At 37.8% G+C, this 23,445-nt stretch overlaps 3 protein-coding genes across 8 annotated transcripts; 1 reads left to right on the top strand and 2 right to left on the bottom strand.

Annotated features, from left to right (window-relative positions):
• The first annotated feature begins 1,408 nt into the window (after window positions 1–1,408).
• On the top strand, window positions 1,409–5,628 carry LOC135658737 (receptor-like protein kinase). Of its 5 annotated transcripts, none has more exons than XM_065176220.1 (4): window positions 1,409–1,535; window positions 1,758–1,862; window positions 1,966–4,926; window positions 5,119–5,628. In XM_065176220.1, the coding sequence occupies exons 3-4, from the start codon at window positions 1,971–1,973 to the stop codon at window positions 5,496–5,498; spliced, it is 3,336 nt and encodes a 1,111-aa protein (XP_065032292.1). In that variant the 5' UTR covers window positions 1,409–1,535; window positions 1,758–1,862; window positions 1,966–1,970; the 3' UTR covers window positions 5,499–5,628. The 5 variants fall into 5 exon arrangements, with proteins under 5 accessions (XP_065032292.1, XP_065032294.1, XP_065032293.1 ...); XM_065176221.1 differs by having other exon boundaries at window positions 1,428–1,540; XM_065176218.1 differs by having other exon boundaries at window positions 1,525–1,656.
• A 132-nt stretch (window positions 5,629–5,760) lies between these two features.
• LOC103970987 (uncharacterized) lies at window positions 5,761–9,608 on the bottom strand. The gene is made up of 2 exons (XM_009384898.3): window positions 9,338–9,608; window positions 5,761–6,620 (listed from the first exon to the last, which is right to left on the bottom strand). The coding sequence occupies exons 1-2, from the start codon at window positions 9,495–9,497 to the stop codon at window positions 6,052–6,054; spliced, it is 729 nt and encodes a 242-aa protein (XP_009383173.2). The 5' UTR covers window positions 9,498–9,608; the 3' UTR covers window positions 5,761–6,051.
• Window positions 9,609–12,101: 2,493 nt separating this feature from the next.
• Window positions 12,102–22,669, bottom strand: LOC135658670 (amino acid transporter AVT1A-like). 2 transcript variants are annotated; one of them, XM_065176136.1, is made up of 12 exons: window positions 22,303–22,669; window positions 21,242–21,528; window positions 20,848–21,062; window positions 19,654–19,677; window positions 19,363–19,543; window positions 19,069–19,300; window positions 18,842–18,977; window positions 18,736–18,755; window positions 18,494–18,639; window positions 14,618–14,661; window positions 12,573–12,635; window positions 12,102–12,338 (listed from the first exon to the last, which is right to left on the bottom strand). In XM_065176136.1, exons 1-12 carry the CDS (start codon window positions 22,494–22,496, stop codon window positions 12,246–12,248), a joined length of 1,635 nt encoding a protein of 544 aa, XP_065032208.1. In that variant the 5' UTR covers window positions 22,497–22,669; the 3' UTR covers window positions 12,102–12,245. The 2 variants fall into 2 exon arrangements, with proteins under 2 accessions (XP_065032208.1, XP_065032209.1); XM_065176137.1 differs by having other exon boundaries at window positions 19,069–19,288; window positions 22,303–22,667.
• Window positions 22,670–23,445: the final 776 nt, after the last annotated feature.

Here is a 23,445-nt window from a genome sequence, read left to right as displayed (position 1 = left end):
GAAGTGGTGATCAAGATTCATTTGAATAAATATCCCTATTACATATTAACAAAAGAAAAAATTACAAGAGAAATAATAATATTTTTGTCCTATACAATTTTTACAGTTTTTCTGTTTGCAGGATCTGCTAGATAATATTACATAATGAGACACATTATAATTCTCTTATTTGTACAATGATGTTTTCACTTAGCTCTTTGCATTTATCATTTTTTTCACTGTAATTAAACTTTATTTCCAAAGTTTTAGTTCTCTCTTTCTTCTGGTTGTTTACTCTGCTCACTCACTTTTGGTGGTAGATTTAATTTCAGATTATGACTTTTAGTGTTGCTTTGCGTTTTCCTGAACAACATTACTTTCATGCGTTGTTCACTTCATGTGTTTATTCCTTACTATTGTAATTGTAATTATTGTAGGCTTTCCTCAATCTCAGGTAGTCTTTCTCCGTTATGATGCACTCATGAAGGTTTAATGTTTTAGTGATTTCTAGGTGAATCTCATGATGATATTGTTGACATTCCGACTGTTACTTGTTTCGCCTCGTGCTAAAGCAGTTGGTCTGCTATATTCCTTTGATTTTTCAGTTGACTAAAGGCGTAGAACAACTAATTTTGTCAGTTGGTGGTTGCAGTCCACTTGATCAAAGATTTAGACCGGAACATAGAATACATTTCTCCCCCTTGTCGTGTGTGCGTCTGATAGCAGATGCCGTCAGATGAAGCGATGCATGGAACATGAACGTGCAGGGTTCTCCTCGCCTGACGAATGTCCACGTTGTCTTAGCAGACATCAGCGAGTTGATTCTGACGCCAGTGACGATGTCCTGGAAGTTCTGGTGAGGCCAGGCGCTGTCCTCTGACTCCGTCGAGACGGGGGAGCTTTCGGCGCGAGAGGTCCACCCCTCGTGCCCATGCTCGTTGGACGCGGTCACACTCCATCTGACGTCGCCTGGGCGCCATGGACGGCACCCGGTGGGAATTCACGTTCCCCATCACTTTCCTTTCTTTTCCCAAGGTCAAACGCAGGCAAGTAATACGAGTATCACCACGCGACGCTGACCTTCCATTAGTTCTTCGATAATAATTTCTTCGCTCTAGCGGTGCCTGGCACTGCTACTTGCCCATAACGTGTTTGATCCAATGCAAATAACCATTAGGTTCATTAGCACCATGTGAGTGCGACTTCTTTATCCGACCGCACTCGCTTCAAGTTGTTGCCGGCGGTGGACCCAGCCGCCGAGTGCGCAGCAGCGCGTGCAGCTTCGTGTCGAGACGTGAGCATTTATGCTCCTCCGACGGTCGAGCTGTCGGTTTGACGGCACAGCTAAACTCACTACTTTTTGGTCAGCTTGGCGTACGCCGCAGTGTGAACGCGGTCTCGGCCCACCATTTTTAGAAGAACAGGCGCATACAAATGAACGAGTAAAACTTTTCCAAGTAAAGGCAGTGGGAAGCTGGTGTCGCGCGTGGCGACGTTTCGTCCTAAGCTGATAAAGAACAAAGGGTCGGAACTACGAGGAGTCTCGATTGGAGGAGGTGTGGTATGCTCTCCTTGGGTTTCTTTCCTCTGTTTTCTGTAGCTTCTGAGAGTGGGAGGCTTTTGTATTGCTTGGATCTCCATGTCTTGCTAAGTTGCCGTTCTATTTCGTTACTTTTGGTAAATTTTAGTGGTCATTTGGAGGTCTGAGTTGGTTCTTTTGTACAGCAGTAATAGCATTCTCTGATTTCTTGGATCCTTTGATCTTCTTTTGCTCGCAGTAAAACTAAGAAATAGCATCGAGTTCCGTAGAAAATATCAGCATGGTGTAGGTGTTTTCCCTTGTGCGCGGATCAGGTCTCCCTCAACACCATAATTCTTCTTAGGTACGTGTTTATTTGCTTGGATTAACTTTTTTGTCTTATTGAGGTAACAAGATATTAGGAATCGACAAAAACACTCACTAGATTACTTTTTCCACCTCTATAGGGGTGATGGGGTCTCATCATTGGCATTTTTTTGTGTTGTTCTTGGCTTTCTTTCCACTGTACAATGCTTTGAACGATGATGGAAAGACCCTGATGGCCCTTTCCAAGAGCTTAATATTGCCCTCATCGATTAACACCACTTGGAATTCTTCAGACCCAAATCCCTGCAAATGGGTGGGAATCCGTTGCGACAGGAGTGGGTTTGTGGTCTCAGTTGAGCTTCCTGAGAGTGGAATTTCTGGTTCAGTGGGGAAAGAAATCGGGTTGCTGAGTCGCCTGAGGAAACTTGATCTCGGCATCAATAATCTTTCTGGAATTATCCCATCGGAATTAGGCAATTGCAGCCTTCTTGAGCACTTGGACCTCGCAGTCAACTTACTTTCGGATGAGATACCAGAAACCCTCCAGAACCTCAACAAGTTGTCCTACTTGTCACTTTTCGAAAATTTTCTGAGTGGAAATATACCAAATCAATTGTTTTGGGGTCTGAATCTTCAGACAATCTTCCTTAATGATAACAATCTCACTGGCTCGATCCCTTCTATCGGTAGAAATATGAGCAGGATTAAGTCTCTGTGGCTTAGCCAAAATCATTTGTCAGGCCCTTTGCCTGATTCGGTTGGGAATTTTAGCAAGTTAGAGGAGCTCTATCTGTTTGATAACCAGTTGAGTGGACCTCTTCCAAGGACTCTAAGTGACATCAGAGGACTTAGATATGTGGATGTTAGCATAAATAATTTTGTTGGAAGAATCCCTTTTGGTTACAACAGTTGCAAGCTGGTGGAATTAATATTGACATATAACCAATTTGAAGGTGAAATTCCAGCAGCAATTGGTAACTGTAGTAATTTGACCATTTTTGGTGCTGTTAACAATAGCTTGTCTGGGAAAATACCATCTACTCTTGGCTTTTTGACAAAGCTTGAGAAGCTTTACCTATCTGCTAACTCTTTGTCGGGGCTTATTCCTTCTGAGATTGGGCAATGTGCATCTTTGATTGAATTGGAGCTGTACTCGAACCAGCTTAAAGGAGTTATTCCAAGTGAATTGGGTAATCTGAGAAATCTGAAAAAGCTTTATCTTTTCGATAATAATCTGATTGGAGAGGTACCGATGGACATCTGGAAAATTCCAAATCTCACATCAATTCTTATTTACAATAACAATATCTCTGGAGAGCTACCTTCTGAGATCTGTGAGTTAAATAGATTGAGGAACATTTCTCTTTACAATAATCAGTTCACTGGAGTCATACCTCAGTGTTTGGGAATCAACAGTAGCCTAGTGCAAATTGACCTTACAAATAGTGGCTTTGTTGGTGGCTTCCCACCAAATATCTGTTTCGGAAATCAGTTAGTAGTGTTGAATTTGGGTTCTAATCTGCTTAATGGGACAATGCCTCCAGGAATTGGGAACTGTTCAAGTTTGCGAAGGTTGATCCTTCGTGATAACAGACTTAGCGGTCCGATCCCAGAATTCATAGTGATATCAAGTTTGTCATACATGGATTTAAGTTTGAACAGATTGAATGGACATATTCCAGCAAGTTTAGCAAATTGTATGAATCTCACCATGATAAACCTGTCAAAGAACAAGCTTGATGGGCCGATACCTCAAGAAATAGGAAATCTATTGAACCTACATGTCCTGAATCTGTCTAACAACAATTTGTATGGTCCACTATCTCCACAGATTTCACAGTGTAGTAAGTTATATTTGCTGGACTTGGGGTTCAACTCTTTAAATGGCATGATTCCATCAAGCCTAACAAACTTAACACACCTCTCCCGGTTGATACTGCAAGGTAATCAATTTAGTGGTGGTATTCCAAATTTCCTGTCAGAATTTAGTGGATTGTTTGAGCTGCAGCTTGGAGGAAACAAGTTGGGAGGTGGTATTCCTTCATCATTGGGTTCATTGCAAATCTTGGAGATAGCTTTGAATCTCAGTGACAATGGACTGACAGGACAGATTCCAGGAGAGTTAGGGAATCTGAAAATGCTACACAGCCTGGATATATCTCTCAACAACCTGACAGGAAGTCTGATGCCCTTGAGTGATCTCCGTTCGCTAACTTATGTCAATGTTTCATATAACAATCTCACTGGTCCAGTGCCAAATAATTGGCTTAAGCTTTTGGAACTTTCACCAAGCTCATTTATGGGCAATCCTGAATTATGCATCTCTTGTCAGGCAGCTGATTCAACTTGCACAAATGTTACTTCTATATTGAAGCCATGTGCAGCATCAAATAATTCAAAAGGCTTAGGCAAGATTGCGATTGTAATTATAGTTCTTGGTTCATCCTTGGTGTGTGCATCGGTCATTCTTCTTTTGGGATTTATCCTTCTTAAGTGTACAAGAAGATTGGAGGATGAAGGTCCATCCTTACATGAAGGTTCCTCTTTTCTTCTGAACCAACTGATTGAAGCCACTGAGAACTTAGACAAGAGACATGAAATAGGGAGAGGAGCTCATGGGATAGTCTACAAGGCAGTGCTCAACACAGGGAAATTATATGCTATAAAGAAGCTTGTTTTTGCAGGCCAGACGGCATCAAACACAAGCATGGTAAGAGAAATTCAAACGATCGGAAAAATCAGGCACCGAAATCTAGTGAAATTGGAGAAATTTTGGTTGAAAAAAGATTATGGGTTAATATTGTATGATTACATGGAAAATGGCAGCCTCCATGATGTTCTGCATGAGCTCAACCCAGCACCAGTCTTGGAGTGGAAGGTGCGGTATAAGATAGCTCTTGGAATTGCCCAGGGGCTGGTTTATCTTCATGATGACTGTAGTCCAGCAATTATTCATCGTGATATTAAACCGAAAAACATATTGTTGGACACTGATATGGAGCCACATATCTCGGATTTCGGAATTGCTAAGCTTCTTGATGAAAATTCTTCTTCATCTCAGTCAACTGCTATTATGGGCACCATTGGTTATATTTCCCCAGGTATGGTTTTCTTCTTTTGCTTAATACCTAAGCTATTTTAGTAGGGTTGGTGATTGTAAGCTTTGCTTACTCCTTCCATGATATCATTTCATCTTGTGAATACTACTATTATTTTCTCCAGTATAGATGTTCGATTAAAATCCTCTTTCATAGAATTGCATTATGATGTTAAGCAGTTATGCCTTGTAACAGAGACTGCATACACAACCAGAAAGAGCAAGGAGTCAGATGTATATAGCTATGGAGTAGTTCTACTAGAGCTTCTTACCAGAAAAAAGGCCTTGGATCCTTCATTTCCGGAAAACATGGACATAGTGAATTGGGCGACTTCAACATTGGATGGGAATGGTGAAATTGGACCAGTTGTGGATCAAGATCTCATGAATCAAGTTATGGGAACTTGGGAGTTAGAAGAAGTGCACAAGGTGCTTTTTCTGGCCATGAGATGCACAGCAAAGGAGGCAAGTAGGAGGCCTTCTATGCAGAATGTTATCAGAGAGTTAATAGATATCAAGTCGAAACTTGTCGGTACAAACAAAAACCTGAAGATATCTAGACACTTTGCTTCGTAAGATTTTGTATGGAAATATGAATTTTGGTTATTATGTAAAGTGTCTGGGTGCTTAGAATACTGATTTAAGATTTACAAAATCATGCACAAGCCTCGAGAATCCAAAATTTGTCAGCTCAGTTACTCCTCGACTGCTTGCTGTTGCAAGTGGACTTAGCCAGTATTGATTCAGAATGTAAAGCTTTGGTGTGTATAGCGTGAGAAGAATTAACAAATATTCAACAAATATCCTGGAGGGATGTGCAAATATTTTCAGTTGGCTATAAAACGAACATTTCAACTAGTCATAAATTTGATCTCTTCGGCACAATATCTGAACTCCAGATTACATTATCATTACACTTATGATGAATGTTCTCATAAAGGCTACAGTGCAACTAATTATGATCTCAGAGTGAAACTGAAAGCAATCATAATCAGCTAGCTCTTTAAAGTTTCCTCAAAAAATCGTATTGAAATTATATCTACGTCCACCAGAGGAGGAAAACTGAATGCTCCATATGGTACGATCTGAAAGAAATCTATTCATAATGCTTCATTTCAATTTAGCTGCTTCATTCATCGATATGTGATGCGTGGTGAATGCATATAAACCATTGTCCATTGATCCTCTCAAACACGTTTGTTGCTACTTGTTTTCCCCAACTGCTGCCTTTTGTCTTGACCACCTCCATGCATGTTACATACCCAACATTGCCTCTCACATGGACCTCAACATTCTTCAGATCGATTTGGAGAGGGAACTCATAATCAGCATTGCACACGATTTCCCAGCTTCCCATGACCATCTCATAGCCAGATATAGTGCCTGCACCAGGATGTATAACATACACATGCTCCCCTTTAGCCCAAATTGAGTGCATAGCAGCAAGATCTCCATTCTTGAAAGCATGGTAGAATCGGGCATTAGCGGAGAGAACAGAAGCCTTGCTGTCCTCGTGGAGAATACGAAGTCGATCTCTGATTTGAGCAGCACGAGCATAGTCCTCGTCTTTAATGGCAACCTCTAGATCCTGTTGCAGTGTTTGCTCATCCAACATAGTATCCTCAGTGCTCGGGTTTCCCTCTGCCTCTCCACTTATTACCCTGGTCAACCTCCGCAGCGAGCTCTGAGGTTGAAGCACTGCAGAAGATAAAGAGTCTATTTATGCTGAAAAAGATTTTATATCTTTTTGGCTGATGTTCTGCTAAATCTTAAATTAATTACTATGTCAAATAACAGAGTGCAAAATCTTGGTCCAGGAGCTCATTTGAAGACTGATCGAGTTAAGAAAGTCTTGCATATGCAAATATATGAAAGTTGAGAATAAAGAATTTTCTGAGGCTTCAATTCAGGACTTGACACCAACATGTCAAGACATGAAAACAAACATGAATCTTGAAGCAAACATGACATGGATGTATATCACAGATTTATCTAGCTATAGTCAAGGATGGAGTTTGCTGCACTGTAGTTCTGTGGTGATTGTTTGGCTACTTAGAATAAACTCAAACTTCCATCCATTACTATGTTTGACACAAGTAGTAAAAAAATGCAGAGAGCCACGTAAAATAAGATGAATATTTATTCACTTGAACCAAGCTACAGGCACTCCAATCTTCCTAGTGAACATTCCTATCTGCTGTATCAAGAAAGTTGTTCTTTTAGCAATGAAGACGGCAGATAGGAAACCAAAATGATACAGCAGAAGAAACTACAATAACATCCATAATCTCCACATATATCCTACTGTATTTGGAGAGTTCAGCCTTATTGTCATTCAGAAAATTCCTCGTTTTCATTCTTTCACCCCGTGAAAACAGCTATTATAAAGCAGCAACCATTATCTCCACATTTTTCCTACTGCATTTGGAGAGTTCTGCCACATTGCTATTAAATTCCTTGTTTTCATTCTTTCACCTTGTGAAAGAATCACAGCCAGTGACATGAATGGTATTAAGTTCTACTGAACTATTTAAAACTACAGAATCTAACGTAGTTATCAAAATTTCCTTGTAGCTCAAAACCAGAAGAGGAGAAAGAAATTGCTAACTATCACGTTATTGGAAAACAAACACACACAGGCAATAGCAAATTGTGGATAAAATTGCTTCCTTCACCATCTTAAGTCATCTGGTATGATTAAACTTAGATTCTTTGTCAAGCTCCATAATGGTTATACAGCTAAACAATGAAAAGACACCATTGAGTTAGCATACTTCACTGCCTATGTAGCAAAAATGAAACCACAATTAATTTCACTGTAGAAAATAAAATGATAAATAAAATAGGATGCATGACAGAGACAATAAATATACATGCCCACTAAGAACACAGGGACAGTGCACATGGAATCATAACTATTAAATTAAACAAATGACAAGGAGATTCTACCAAACAAAGGGCTTTGCCAAAACTTCAACATATTTGGCCATGGAAACATGATTATGCAATGATGTGCCATAGCATGGACATGTGGCACAAGGAGTACAGATCAATAAACTCGATGAAAAGAAAGACAAGCAATTGGGTTGGAGGCAACAAAACAAAAATTTTGAGGTTATTCACGTGTGACATTCCAAAACTTCATATGAGTTCCAATATTATCAAATCTTATCCATGCATGATCTATGGTCTCTAAGATCCAGCATAACTTCCCCTTTACTCTGCTTACCTTCCATAAAGAGTCATAAATCATCACCAACTTTTACTTATCTCAGTCAGATGGCCAAAACTTACATCATTGAGTAAATAACAAATTCAAAGAGTAATGACAAGAGTGAATCAGATAATGTCCATTATTATACTTTTACAAAGATGAGGCAAACCAGACATCATGGCCAAAATGTATATCCTTGTATATCCATAATCATATCAGAAATTTGTTTCTCTGAACTTTTTGAATATGGATTCAGATTAAGTTCTAGCTGGATCCATATATTCAAATATCCATACATATTTGAATGTAAAAATAAAAAAAAATCATCTAATAAAAGGAAGAAAAGATTATTGATTGGTTATTCCCTTTTTTTTTCATCTCACACTTGCTTTATGGTCTTCCCATAAATATAATGGACAAGTTTGGATTGGTGGTTTAATTATGCGTTTTTGAAAACTTATCTGATCAATGCATTAATCACATCAGTGTCTACCCTATCCCCAATTACAGTCGAGACACATCACTCATTCAGTTTATATCTATATTTACATCCACTCTAAACAAAAGAAAAAAAAAATGGTCACAAGATTCAGTACTTATAACATTTGTATACCACAATCAAAATTGGTCACCAGTATGGTTTTCCCAAATATCTGATATTTATTGATCCCTGTTTAGTCCCACATCTATATTAGGATGGACAGAGTTAGAGCCTTCTGTGGCGTTCACTGGTCTATTACAATCCTAATTTAGTCACCTGAACATTCCAACAAAGTGTAGGGAATTTAGTCAAAATTTTATTTTATTTTTATGTTTTTGCTAATTAAAAATAAAAGTCGTCAAATAATCCACTTCAAACGCCCGATCAAAACCTCCCATGCCAAACCATTTCTTTTTTTTTCTTTTGTCTTTATTTGTGAAATATCTAACATTAGCTAAACAATAAGCCTTAACGATCAATTTGACTAACAAACAATTCAACAACATAAAAATCAACTTCCGTTGATATCATGTTAATTTTGGCGCATATATTTCTTCCTTTGATCCCCTTTTAGGAATATAATAGATTTAAATGAACACCAAGAACAATGAATTCAGATCCGCAAAGCACCAATTGGAATCAGAGCAGAAACAGGGAAAGTAAAAGGAAGAAAAGAAAGGATTTTGGAAGAAAAAGAAGAAGAGGGGCGGAAGCACGCACCAGGGCGGTAGAGCTCGACGTCGATCCGTTTGGAGATGGCGAAGCGGAGGCTGCGGCTCCCCGCAGGACGCAGGAGGGCGCGGCGACCGATGGAGCCGGTGGCGGAGACCGTCCCCCGGATCGGAACGGCGGCGGCGAACCCAGCCACCGTCGACGCCATCTCGCGTTAGCTCTGGGCCTGTTTCCCGTTCGTTAGCCGATACCGTGTGAACGAGGAACCGTGATCCGCCGCTGCACAAATAGTAGGGTGGTATCGATCCTTGACCCAACACGAGATTGACGAGCTTGAGATCATCTAAAGGCATCGGTCCAATTGACCCGATTGGTAAATACGTTTGATTTCAACTCATGAAATTAACTATGAATTTAACCTAAGAATATCCAAGTACCAAATATATATATATATATATATATATATATATTATTGATCTTGAATTAAGTGGTTGGGACAGTAGACTTGTCCAAAACTATAAAATTCTCCTTGGAGTTTGGAGGAGAAAAAAAAAAAAAAGTGTTTCCATGGTTGTTGTGGACAATAGCATTGTCCTCTCTGTTTACATGCTCTTAAAAAAATACCACATTCACAAATACCAGCCTCATATTATGAAGTTTCAAGTGTGCAGCTTTAGTCAGGGCGTCCAATTTCTCCCAGCATTCTTATCTCATTCTTTCCCTTCCTTCAAAGAGCATTTGAAACTAAATTTAGATCGAAGTAAACCCAAATATAATTTAGCAAAACTACAAAAAAAAAATAGAGAGATTATGCTGAACAGAGTCTTTTCAACTGTGATTAACAGAACACTGAACATGAAAGAGAATTTGAAACCTAGTTTAGATCGAAGCAAATCTCAATATGATCCAGTAAAGCTACAAGAAAAAAAAAAAGAATATGCTCAGTAGACTCTTATGAGGGTGGTGTGGTTACCTACTTTATTGCTATGTTGATCAGTGTTCTGTTTGTGAAAATGAGATAGACTGTATTGAGTCTCATATTCTCTTTTCTTGTAGCTTTGCTATATCATATTGGAATTTGCTTCAGTCTAAACTGGGTTTCAAATTCTTTTTCATGTTCAATAATCTGTTTATCATATTGGGGTAGACTCTACCTAGTATATTCTCTTTTCTTACTAGGAATAGTTGATAGATCATATTAAGTCACAATGAAGTAGGCAACCCCTCGTAAGAGTTTCCAAAAACGACTTCAATTCTAAGCAGAATACTTAGAATAGTTCAATTCTAACCATCCTAATCTCTTTAATGTTCTATTTATCTATCCTTACAAAAACCTATAGATGCTCTTACAAGTACCTAACCCTTGACGATGAATGACAACTCCAAATCTAGTTGTTATAATCAGACTCAAGGGAAAAAGTATATACATGCGATCTTACCTACTAGGTAAGGATGAAAAATAAGAATTAGTAGTAAATTTTATGATCTTTTTTTTTAGTAAGGTAAATAACATAGAAAATATAGTTCGCCTAAGATCTTATGTTACAAAGTCAAGGGTACTCACTAAACCTAATGCTTAGTATAATTCTCCTAAGATCTTCCTTAACACAATGGATAATGCTACTAATTCCTCTCCAGAATGACAAAGCTTGTCTGTGGCTCAAATCCTAAAGATTAAGATAATCATACTTCACATACTCTAAGCTTAAAATATTTTAGATTTATTGATTATTGAGAGAATATATCTAGCATTAACATTATACTAAACCAAACTAATGTCCCTAACTCTCAAGCCTCTAAATTTTTTAGGGGTTATGAGATGATTCGAGGGAGAGTTATCCTAAAAGAAAGATTTAGTATACTTAGAAATAGAGTTGAAAAACTTATTGGTGATCCAACAATTAGTCATGAAAGAGTGAAGAAAAATAAAATTTAGGACATAATTAATCAATATCACTTGTCCAGAAAGAAAGTATTAATCACCGGTCATTGATTCTATCAAGGAATTTCTCAATGATTTGGTTTTGAATATTAAGAGGGAACATCAACACTATAATACTTGAGAAAGCAAATAGCATATTAAAGGCCCATAAGGTTGGAATGCAATTTTAAAGACTTGGACAGGTTATTTCAAGATTTAGAGTAATCAAGATATCATTCACAGAAACAAGATAAAAGATCCCAATATTTTTAGCAGTAAAAGGTCTAATCTTGTGTCGCTCAACATACACATATAAAAGGATAGCAAGGAGCTGTTTGGATAATGACAAATCTTCGTCTCGCTCAAGATACGCATTTAAAAGGATTGAAAGGAGCTATCCCATAATGATAATCAAAGAGGAAAAAAAAAATTAGATCTCCCTATCGTATACCGTGATAGAAAGAAAGAATTATTCACTCGATAGTTAACAGCCAAGATCCAATTGGTAAAAGATGAAGGGAAGTTCATTCTTTCTAGGATTCTAGAAATGATGATGAAAAGAAGGGTAGACCAGGAGACGAAATTAAAAGCTTTTTTGTAAATCGATTTTGATTAGGATTAGTGGTTCTTCCCATGAAAATTAAACATGCAATAATAATATTATGAATACGCCTAATGACATGAGAATGCTCTCCATATATCAGACAGGAAGACCTCCCGGAGAACCCAATGTGTCTGCATTAGACACCACCAAAGTTGTTACCATGTCGCCACAAACGAGTACACCACACATTACCCATTACAGTTTTCTGACACAGAAATAAATGGAGTTTCACGTCACCATCCCAACAAACAAGATTTTTTACAAGCAACTTTTTACTCAACTAAACGAGAGATAAATGTTCATACTTATCGAAAGATTCCCACATCATTAAATAGATCAATACTTAGCAAGAAGATTTTACATTAAACTGCAGGAAAATGTGCCAAATTACAGGAATAATGTAGCTGAGTGCTGTCAATTCTTCTTGGACCTTAGTAACTGCTTGCTATCCGTGATATAGACGAGTATGTTCCAAGTGCAGCGCTGATGATGCCAAGTGCAGCAATGGTGGTGCCCAAAACAATCTGTTAATGAACAAAAGCAAGCAGATCATCAGAACCCGAATTTGCACTATTAGGTTACCCGATACACCTTCATCAAATCAGTCTTAAATTAAGCTGCTCATAAAATAGCCAGTTAAGGATTTTAATAGGTGATGATACCACATGTAATCTTAAAATCTTCTCTGTTCTCCCTTGAAGAGAAGAACAGATACTAGAGTTACTGTAAAATATCTTCAAGAAGCAAGCTCACATTACCTGCAATGGTTTAGCTTTGTTCTTAAATATCTTCAAGAAGCACAGTGCGGGCATTACAATGGCCTGGTAAAGCAAATCAGATAATGTATAATATTTACTCTTTGGAAAAAGTAATATTTGTTTAAGTATTTGACCTAATTCAATATCTTTCTATATCCCACATTCTTGTAAATTAACAAGTACTTCAAATGAAAAAAAAAAAAAACAGTGAGAAACAATAACCATATACAAACAAAATAATACAAAACCAGGATGTACTATCATAATTTATTTCTAAGCTTTTAAGAAAACATAAACAAAAAAAACTCTATTATGTCAGGGAAAAGTATTAACAATCTGAAGTCATAATGGGAACAATATGGAATCAAATTAGAATACAACAAGATAAGAGTGAACATATCTAGTTGATCCATACCAGTGACCGACAAGTCCTAGATAACTTACTCATAAAAGTCCAGCTTAAGGGTGCACCCCATGTCATAAAGTACACAGATTATGAAAAATCGAGGCTACTCACCGTGAAAGGCATCCTTTCAAGTTAGCACTCAGCCTCACCCTTGATTGGTGAAACCATACAAAATTATGGGCTATCTTAACTCTTAAGCATGTTTTCCATGACAAATGGTGGTATGATGAACAAATTAAGTGTCCAAAGTATGATCTCAGCATCATACATGCACAGGACAACATTATAGAAAATAACAGAACTTATAAAGACTAGCAAAGAATGAAAAGCTCAAACCCAAATGATAAATAACCAGTGCTGAGTAATTTTTTTTTTCTTTTTTAGTTGTTTTGGGGCTTTTTCAGAAATTCATACACTCAGCAAACCGGCACGGATCACTATGGTACCAGTCCAAGCCCCAACTGGTATCCTACCAGTATGCGAAGTTGCAAACCTTGATGTTCCAGCTTTTCTTTTCAGGCATTTTTTGAAACTTGATTCATACTGCCATACCCAGTACATTACTGGTAAATGAAATTGTGAACCATGCTCCCGTATCTATATATGTGTCATACATAATATTTATAGGATATCTCTAGATATATAATATACTAAATCAAATACATGTCTATGAAATTGTCAAGAGATGGCTAAAATCAGGTAAATGTGAAGATACTTTTTATATAATTAATAAAATATGACCATAAGATCAGCAAGTCACACTGAGAGATAACCCAAAGCATACAAAGATGAGGCCTTTTTTTCCCACCAAATGTAATCCATAGCCCTTGATCAAACAGCATGGATTCTTCAAATTGTGTCATATATATATAAGATAAGCTTTACATGCAATATTTAGGGAGATTCTTGGATGCTTATTAGATACTTCCTCAAAATCTTTGAATTTCAAATATTTTAAATTTTAAGCAAGTAAGGATATATTCCATGCAAGGTTTCATATCTCAACCATATTGGCCAATATGGTTTGGTATTTACTAGTCCAAGCACCATATAGAAACATATAGCTTGATATCGGAACAATACCATTCTTTTTTACTATTGTATTCAGTGACACTGGACAGAACAGGCAGATATACCGTCCTGTATGCTGATCCCATACTGGTCTGATAGATCACTGAAACCAGTACCAGATTTGAAATCTTGATTTCATAATGCTTCTTGGGATAAGTTAGTTTTTCTTTTATTAAATGTTGACATTTATTATGGACAAATTCAAACATCAAGTTACTTAATTAATGATCTTACTTCATTTATCACAAACTCTTGTGATTTTATCTTTATGTTTGACCAATTGTCACTAAAAACAATCTTTTGATATAAATGTATTTGGAATTGTTACTTAATTACTTGTTATTTATTATCATACATAACTATGCATTCTTACTCTAAATAACGTCATCAAGCTTAATTATATACAGTACCATACATGCAAAAATGTCCATATCCCTGCTTTACAGTCAGATGAAAGATACATGTATCCAGTTAAAACATGGCCATGTAAAAACTGCAGACAAGATCCAAAACTAATGCTTAAAAGGGTTTGAATGTCTAATAAGGAAAAAATAGAACAAAGCTATACCACAAGTATACTGAGAAGTGAACCGATCAATGCCATCACAAGACCTGAAACCATGTCATAACAGCTTGAAGTTAATATGGTCCAAAGAAGAAATTATCATTTGGAATGTTCAATACTTCAATCATATAATAAAGTCATAAAACATTGTTTTTCTCGTACAAGAAAACAAGACTATATGCTTGTTGAACTGCACATGTCAGTATTCTAATATCCTAAACAAAAAAATGCTCAAGAGTTGAGGAAAACGGGGGCAAAGAAACAATAGCTAGGTAAGAGAAAAAGTCTTACCCACAAAGTTTGTCTAGGCTTTGACGTCAGTTCAACTTGCCAAGTCACAACTTAGACTTGCTACCAGTAAAAGAAAACTTTTCCACTTTCATAGGCTGGATATATTGACTTAGAGGTAGAGATATGATTATAGCGACTAATTTGGTTGTAGGTAGATATGGATTTATAAATGAATAGTAAATATTGACTAGCAAAATGAATCACAGTCTCACACTGGCAACTAAAACTCCATCCTCTATTCCCAATTAATAGTCCTACCTAAGGATTTAAATCCCAGTCCTAAACTGGTTAGGTAATCTACCTGATTGATACGGTTTCAGTATACTGGAGGCTTACTGTCCGTACCACTTAGTTGCCCAAAAAAAAATTTATAATAATAAAATACCAACTAATAAGACCATATGATTCAATACCAGCCTATGGTTGGACTAGTTAATACTGGTCAGTACAATATATGTATTTGATAGTTGAAGCTATTGGCCTACCTAACTCATCCAATTTTACCAATCATACTAGTAAAAACACTTAGGGTGAGCCTAGGTACAATAATAAGGTTGTACCTTTGTGACCTAGGAGATCGGGATTCAAGTCACAAAAATAATCTTTTTAAATATTTAAAGATAAGACTGCGTACATTGACCCTCCCCAGACACCACATTAATGAGAGCATCGTGCACAAGGTATGCCATTTTTTTAGACTATAAAAAAAACTCATCCTCAATACATAGAGTGGAATTGTATTATTTCAGAAATATATATTTGTTTTTCCCAATAGAATGCTCTAACACTTGTAACCAAGGTTTTTAATACCGAATCGTACTGCCCGATATGGGCGGTACATATCGGTCCGCCAGCAGACTGATACACAGACCGCCAGCTACTGGGCAGTACCATTGATATAGCCCCGTATCAAACAATACGGGCTGTATCGGGCGGTAACGATCAAAATTTCGACCGTTACCATCGATCTTAGGTACTGTCACGGACAAACTTCTAAACAAGATGTTTGAAGTAATGCATATGTATGTCCGTGTCTTTTGGTATGTTCATACTTTGACTAGCATGTAGAGGGATAGCCGAAGGCTTAATAGTCTCATTTTAGTTCGGTCTATAATGGACCATTTTACCCTTTGTTGTGCAACTGTTCAGAGCTTGTAAAGTCTGTTTGTAATTTGCTTTGTCTATGAAGTGTCTTCGGAAATGTTTGCTTGTGGATCCCAAATGAGGCATTTTCTCTAACCTGTTCTATCTTTTGTGGGTCCTAAGGGACATAGGAGGCTTCGGGCAGACTGACCTTTGCGGACGGACACGCAAGGATGCCGCACGACTTAGGCAAAACCAGCTAAGTCCGTGACAGTACGGTCTTAAATTCCGCTCAGATCCAATCTTAAATTCCGCCAGGTAGCGATAATAGTCACCCTTCATCTTCAGGTAGAAGACCTTGGAGTCAATAGCGGCGGCGACAAGGATGAGGTGAGCATCGAGGAGGCGAAGGATGCCGCCATAGATGGAGTCGAGCTTGGACTCGATCCGAGCGCGGTAGTCGCGGATGGCGACCACGTGGTTGTGGTTTCTGCGACCCTCCTTCTGTTTGATGAAGGAGACGATCCGCCAAGACACGTGGAGAGCGAAGATGACATTCTTGTAGGTGATGGAGAGGAGGTTGCGGTCCTCCACCGTGAGCTCCTCCCCCTCCCCCACCGCGCCAACAACCTTCTCCATGTACTCCATCTCCTTGTAATGCTCCACCTGCTCTGCCAACTTCGCCATGTAACGCTCTCTTCCCTCCCTGCTGCCATGTACTTGCTTGTTCGGTGGGGCCCACCAATTGACCTCCTTTTTCAAAATGCTTTGCATACATCGACCACAATGCTCGCTTACCTTCCCTCCGACAATTGGGAATGACCAAGGACCCACACGCGGAGCCCACATCTAGTAAGAATAATTCCCACAGAGATCGTAAGCGGATGGGTGGATGCCGTGAGTTTCTGGGATTGAAGTTTTTATTCTGATTAGTACTTAATAAAGTCTATGAAGGGTATTAAAAAAGCTCAACAACCGAAGTGATTAACACGAAGCACGACAAAAGAATACTCGAGATTAAAAAGGAATATTGACTTAAAGAATGCTAACCTTTTTGCTAAGAACTATTGTGTTAGTCTATTTTTCAGATATTTTCAAAAGAGTTTATGCCTAATTGTACCACTCGGTACGCCCCGACGTACCACTCGATACACTGTACTGTACCATACCGAGCAAAGCTCAGTACACCGGTATGGTACAGTATTCAGAACCCTGCTTGTAACAAAGACTTTGTCGTGCATATACCATATGATGGCCCATATTTATCATCAATTTGTTCCATCGACAACTCCCACCCTACTAGGATTTTGCATTGTTGCTTTGAATACCAATCCTGACACTGGTTTCAACAACCAATCAACCAAGTATGATATTGAGATACTGAGCAGTACATTGACCCATACCACCAGGTATCATTGAAAAATACCATAATGGTACACCAACTAGTATCAAGTTCACTGATCCAGTCTGGTACATGATATGACTGATAAATGCTAGATCCTTTAGCCACTTTAGTGCAATAGCACACCAACTACATATGGTGTTTATGTCACATACAATTTAGCCTTATTAACAAGTCAATGACATTGGGAGTTCTTCAGACTCTCTTCTTTTACTTGAACATACCCAAAAAGACCCATCCAACTCAACATAATCATTGGTCCAGCTCTTGAACAATGTCAAGGTTGGATTGGGTCAGTCTGGTTGCAACAGATTTTCATGTGATGGTTGGACCTGCATTTATGATTAGCTCAAACCAATTCAACTGAGATGCATCCCTAGGTGAGATAATTTAATGTATGATTGACGATTATGACATGCTAAAACAAGGACAAGGATCCACATATACATTGCCAAAACAAATGTGTGCAAGTCTGCAAGAGAGAACATTGATGCTTACAGGGATAAAAGAACACGCAATGTAGAGACAGTTACTGCGATAAGTCATCATAAATGGTACCGAAGCCAACTCTAGCCATATCTCAATGCAACTAGTGATATGCATTGGGGGTGATGACCTTTTAAGGCTAACCATGATGTGATTGGAAGAGGGATTATGTGGGGACCTACTAGTGCTGCCTAACCGGTATCAGAAGAAAATTCGTGTACATGTAATCACAATTTCCAAAATAGTAATTTCATGTGTGCCTTTAAGGTGAGGTCCACAATGTTATGCATGCATCCTTGAAAATTACAAAAGCCAATTTCACTCCATATTATTGTCATTTCACAACCTCTGATTTCACCCATTAAACAATAGTTTGTATTTTAAATTTTTTATGGTAACACATCTTTTTCATGTCAAATGTTGAGCATCAGATCAAAGCTGATGACAGAGAGAGACACAAGGAACTGATGGTAACCATCCCCCTCTATCTCTCTTTCCTTTTTTTTTCACATTTCTTTGTGTATTTATGCATCTGGCAGCTAATTAAAAGAGTGTTAGCTACTACTAAAATATGAGCAGCAATTAGATTTTTAGTAAGAAATGTCCAAAATACATACCGAAGAAGGGTAGAATAAAAGCAATGCATACGGTAGAAACGACGAGGGTGGTTCTTAATAAAATAGAGCACCATATTGTATCAGCAGTTCTTGGAGGAAGCAGCTCCTCCAAACTCCTGGCTAATGGATTTAGTAATAAAGCATACCTGTTTTTAATTAAGGGTAGAACGAAGGTGATAAAAATCAAGAGTTCTTGCATAAGGCAAGCCAGTTCATGAAGACAATTTAAGTCAAAAGGATACTTAGTGAATGGATTGATTACCTGACGAAAAGCACATTATCACAATGTTAAGAAATGACAGAGAAAAAACAAGAAGTCAACGACTGATCTTAAAATATGATAATTACCGTTGTCCATATAGCAACCTTTGAGGCAAATGTGTGCTTTGGTAAGTTCAATGTTATTTGAGAGAGTGTGCCATCACCAAACATACGATATCCAAGTGTGGCAAAAGAGCCATATATTGCAGTGCACAAAGCGAAACTGTTTACAGAAGTTGGAGAGAGAATTTTTCAGGAAACAGTTTGAAGAATGCTTTAAATAAATTACTGAGTAATGCTAGGTATGTTAATACCATATTAGCAATGCTCTATTAAATTTTGACTGATCTGACATTGATTGGTAAATATTTGGAAACACCGAATGACCAGAGAAGCAAAAACCATACACACCAATAGCAAATGGCAGGCCCCCCCAATTTACAGCTTTACCAGTGTGATGGAACCCAATTCCATCCATGGTACCAACAAAAAAGACAGAGACAAAAACCAAAATAGTGGCAACCACACCACCAGCTGCAAAAGAGACTGTTACCAAATTAAATCTTCCAGTAAGATCCTAAATATATATGGAAAATGACAATTCCAACCTGAAAGGTAGGAGATGATTCTAAGGTCTCGCAGCCAAACAGTTGGTAGAACAATAAGAGCAGTTAACATTCCAAACAAGTGAACAGAATCAATATGGATTCCAGCCCACTCGATCGCAGCCCCAGGAAATATTTTATTGAGATTATCGCCTTCTAAAATGATAAATTCCACACAATATGCCTGCATCATGGGAAAGAAAATTAGTAAATTCTCAAAAAGATCATAGCACTCACAGAAAGCTCAAATCAAAGGGATTTACTTCCCAGAATCAGCACATGAGCCATACTTACATATAGTTCTGTGTACAATATAACCTGCATCAAACATAGCAGCATCATCAGATCTTGGTTGACCAAGTAAGAAAGACAAGTACACGACAGACTATCGGTCAATGCAAGCTAATATTCTTATGAGTTCAATGCAAATTTACCAGCAAAGTGTCTGGTATCCACCAAAGATCCAGCATTCATGGAATTTGAACTAAGAAATTGGATCTGTAATAACTACAGTTACACCAGATCCATGCCCATCTAAAAGTTTCTTAATTTTTCCTTACATACTCAGGCAAACAATGACAGTTGAGATCTTCATTGTATACCCATTCTAGCTTCTATAGATCTGTTTATGATATATTTTGCATCAAAAGTCATCATGTCTAAAAGTTGTTTGCCATAAGAATGGGGCCAGTTGCAGAACACATAGCAAAATTAAGAAATCTCCTTAAAATTCTATGAAGTTCTCAAACTGGACACCAGACACTTTAAGGGTGGTGTTGAATTCCTAACCAAACAAGGGTTAGGAAAGAGGACTTACAAAAAACTAAAAGATTATAAAAAACAAATAATCCAGTTAGTCATGAAAAGAACTATCTTATGGGATATGCTTTAAATGAGGTACCATCGAGCAAACTCCAAGATTCTCCTAAACCAAAGAAAAGTCTACAAGAAAGGGATAGAGAGTGCTGCAAAGCAATGGAATAAATTTCCTGCTTATAAAGAAGAAGCACAATATGGAATAAATTTCCTGCTTATAAAGAAGAAGCACAATATATATATATATATATATATATATATATATATATATATATATATATATATATATATATATATATATATATATATATATATATATATATATATATATATATATATATATATATATATATATATATATATATATATATATATTAGTTTCCAAGAAATCTTCCCTTCATGCCTTGGACAATCATTAGCTAAATGAATTTCAATATGTGGGAAACTACACCATCGATGAATAAGTTGAGAGAGACTCACAAAACAGTTTGGCTCCTTTCTCTTCAGAACAAAAGCCACACTATCAGATACAAGACAAGTGCAGGAATATTTTTAGAAATTAGAATAATCCATATCTCATTGAGATGTTATAAATAAGTTCAGGACTAATAATTAAGACAAAACGTATTCAGTATTATGTTTAGTCACCAGCCATGAGAGTTAAGAACTCACAGATATGAAAAGGCGTCCAAACCTTCCAAATGCAGCTTCTCCAATATCTGGGTAACTAAAAATGCCATCTTTACTCTCAAAGCAGTGCTTCATAAGAATGCCGGTGTAACAACAAATAGCTGCAAAAAGAACTAGCAATGCCATACTAGCCCAACCAGCCTCTTTCACTGAAAATGGAGTAGAAAGAAGGCCGACCCCTGCCAATACATTTACCCCTACCAAAAGTAACAAACAAAGATATTTTAAATGACACTAATAATCATGACATAAAATTCAAATACACATTATACTGACTGCTACAAGTTAGACCCAGCAAGTTCTACTTCAGCATTGAACATGATGGGACTCATTAAACAAAAATAACCATAGTAAAATGATTACAGTTGCTCTTTACCATTAAAGACAGTCTGAGTCACACTACAACCATGATGAATATATCCTTCACCAGAAGACTGCACCTTAAAGGAGACTGATACATCAGGTGTGGAAGTGAGAGATCTCCTGAAGTTCTTATCTGACTCTTGTTTCTCGTATATGCTACCAGACAAAAGAGGCAATTTCATATCTGAATCTTGTGCACTTTGACTGTGAATATCAAGACTAGAATATCTAAGACTTGGAATAGGCCCAACGTAACCAAAGGCTGGTGATGCAGAAATTGTGTATGAATCAATTGTTTCCCTGTCAGAACAGTCATGATCACAAGGAAAGAACAAGAATCAGTCTCAAGGAACTCCTGTGTGAACATTTCAGAGGCATAAACATTGAAAAATGCATATAAATGACTAGTAGCATAAAAACAATCTCTTGTTAGACAACCTGAAAATATGGCACCTAGGCTGGCACCCAGGCACCTTGGGGAGCAGCATATCATGAAGCCAACTCATCCAACATATCCATCAAGTGAACAGTTATTCAGATATAGAAATTTTGAAGTTTATAACTACTAAAAGAACATGATAGCCCCATGATTGATTAAAAGTTTTATCATTTGCAAGTATAACTCTAGTAGTTTTTCCCAAAATAATGCAAGAACTAATACTAGTCGAGTGAACATAGTTGTGCATGCCAGAATCTGTTCACCTCCGAAAATCCAGCAAAACTACATTAAGATGGCTTACATGTTAAAGAAAAGCCAACAGAAGCAGGCAAAGCACTTTATGTTCCCTTTCCTACAAAGGGTGTGCATTCTTTATATATATTAATTTAACGGGTCCCTCCTCCACAGAAGTAACCCCATTTTACGAATATGAGCCAGGAATCCTTAGAACAACGCGAATTAGGCTCGTTATCATTGCAAAAGGAAATCATTTTTTTAGTGCACTATCTGCTAACCCCACCATCACTACTTTCAAACTTTACCGGCTGCCACAGGTATAGCGGAAGGAGCAAATCCAACAATGATCTGCTTCAATAGCAACTTGAAGGGTAAAAGAGAGGTCCGATCAAGAAAACCTGAAGCTCTGGGGCCACTGCTGGGAGTAAAACGAAGAGGAGCGCTCCCGCTCCTCACCCTCTTCCTCGTTCCCTTCTTCGTTCTCGCCATCGCTCTTATACTCCGCCACCTCCTCATCGATGTCTGCATCGGTGCTGTCGTCATCGAAGAAGAGCTCGACGTCCTTCTCACCCCGGGCGGTAGAGTTCTCCATCGAGAAGAAGAGTGTCGCCAACCGCTCTCGAACACGAACCCTAAAAGAAAGGAATTTAAGGACAATGGCGACGAAACCGGCCGCTCGGCAACAGGAAAACAACGAGTCAGGACGCCGCTGCAAGATGACGACGATGCGTCGGCTTGCTATAATTGCATTCTTTAATACAAACATTACCATTTCTCCTCTTAGTTTTTTTAATTTCTTCCCCCATTTTCGGAAATTATAGTACAATTTGTTTTTTATCCACATAAAGATATCTAAGCAATCTACCCATAACGACCTCCAATAATAAAGTTTTATCATATGATGTCCTCATGATTTTTACAAAAAAAGACACTTTCTTCTTTAAAATACTAAAAATAATCTCAAAGGTCAATCCTTTTTATTAAATACTAAAAATAGCTTGATTCAAACTCAATCGATCCAAAGGCTGGTTCGATTCGATCATGGTCGTGATCGCGATCCGAGTGACATGGATTCGGGTCAAATTTTGTGAAGCGAATTTGGCCGTGTTTGAATCAAAAGGTAAAGGGTTTAGTTACAATTGGTGACGATAAAGTTCTATACTTCTCGATAATATTTTCAATTGGTGACAACATCCTTCTTTCTTCGACAAGGGACAACGATGATAAAGTCCTATATTTCTCGATGGTATTTGCAAATGGTGACAGCATCCTCCTCTCTTCGACGGTGGCAAATAACGATGATGATGACAAAGTCCTCTACTCCTCACTAATATTTACGAATGACAATGACATCCTCCCCTCTTACTGACAATGAACTTCTTTGCTCCACTCTAGTAGTATTTGTAGTCGTAGCGACCTCATCTTCTCTCCAGCCATGAATGATAGTGTTTTTGTTGACGACGACATCATTCCCTCCCCGATGACAAACTTTTCCTTTTTTCTTTTAAGAAAAAAAGATAATTTATATTAATTATTATTAA

Source organism: Musa acuminata, unplaced genomic scaffold (genome assembly GCF_036884655.1).
Source record: "Musa acuminata AAA Group cultivar baxijiao unplaced genomic scaffold, Cavendish_Baxijiao_AAA HiC_scaffold_412, whole genome shotgun sequence".
Classification (NCBI taxonomy): Eukaryota; Viridiplantae; Streptophyta; class Magnoliopsida; order Zingiberales; family Musaceae; genus Musa; species Musa acuminata.
This window is presented reverse-complemented; position numbering and strand designations above follow the sequence as displayed.

What these genes read in the sequence shown, in the direction of transcription:
- LOC135658737 (XM_065176220.1), top strand. Translation starts at nt 1,971, where the DNA reads ATGGGGTCTCATCATTGGCATTTTTTTGTGTTGTTCTTGGCTTTCTTT. An exon ending in CATTGGTTATATTTCCCCAG is followed by an intron (nt 4,927 to 5,118) that starts GTATGGTTTTCT and finishes GCCTTGTAACAG; the next exon opens with AGACTGCATACACAACCAGA.
- LOC103970987 (XM_009384898.3), bottom strand. Translation starts at nt 9,497, where the DNA reads ATGGCGTCGACGGTGGCTGGGTTCGCCGCCGCCGTTCCGATCCGGGGG. An exon ending in CGTCGAGCTCTACCGCCCTG is followed by an intron (nt 6,621 to 9,337) that starts GTGCGTGCTTCC and finishes TATCTTCTGCAG; the next exon opens with TGCTTCAACCTCAGAGCTCG.
- LOC135658670 (XM_065176136.1), bottom strand. Translation starts at nt 22,496, where the DNA reads ATGGAGAACTCTACCGCCCGGGGTGAGAAGGACGTCGAGCTCTTCTTC. An exon ending in AGGTTGCTATATGGACAACG is followed by an intron (nt 18,756 to 18,841) that starts GTAATTATCATA and finishes GCTTTTCGTCAG; the next exon opens with GTAATCAATCCATTCACTAA. An exon ending in CACTTCTCAGTATACTTGTG is followed by an intron (nt 12,636 to 14,617) that starts GTATAGCTTTGT and finishes TTGCTTTACCAG; the next exon opens with GCCATTGTAATGCCCGCACT.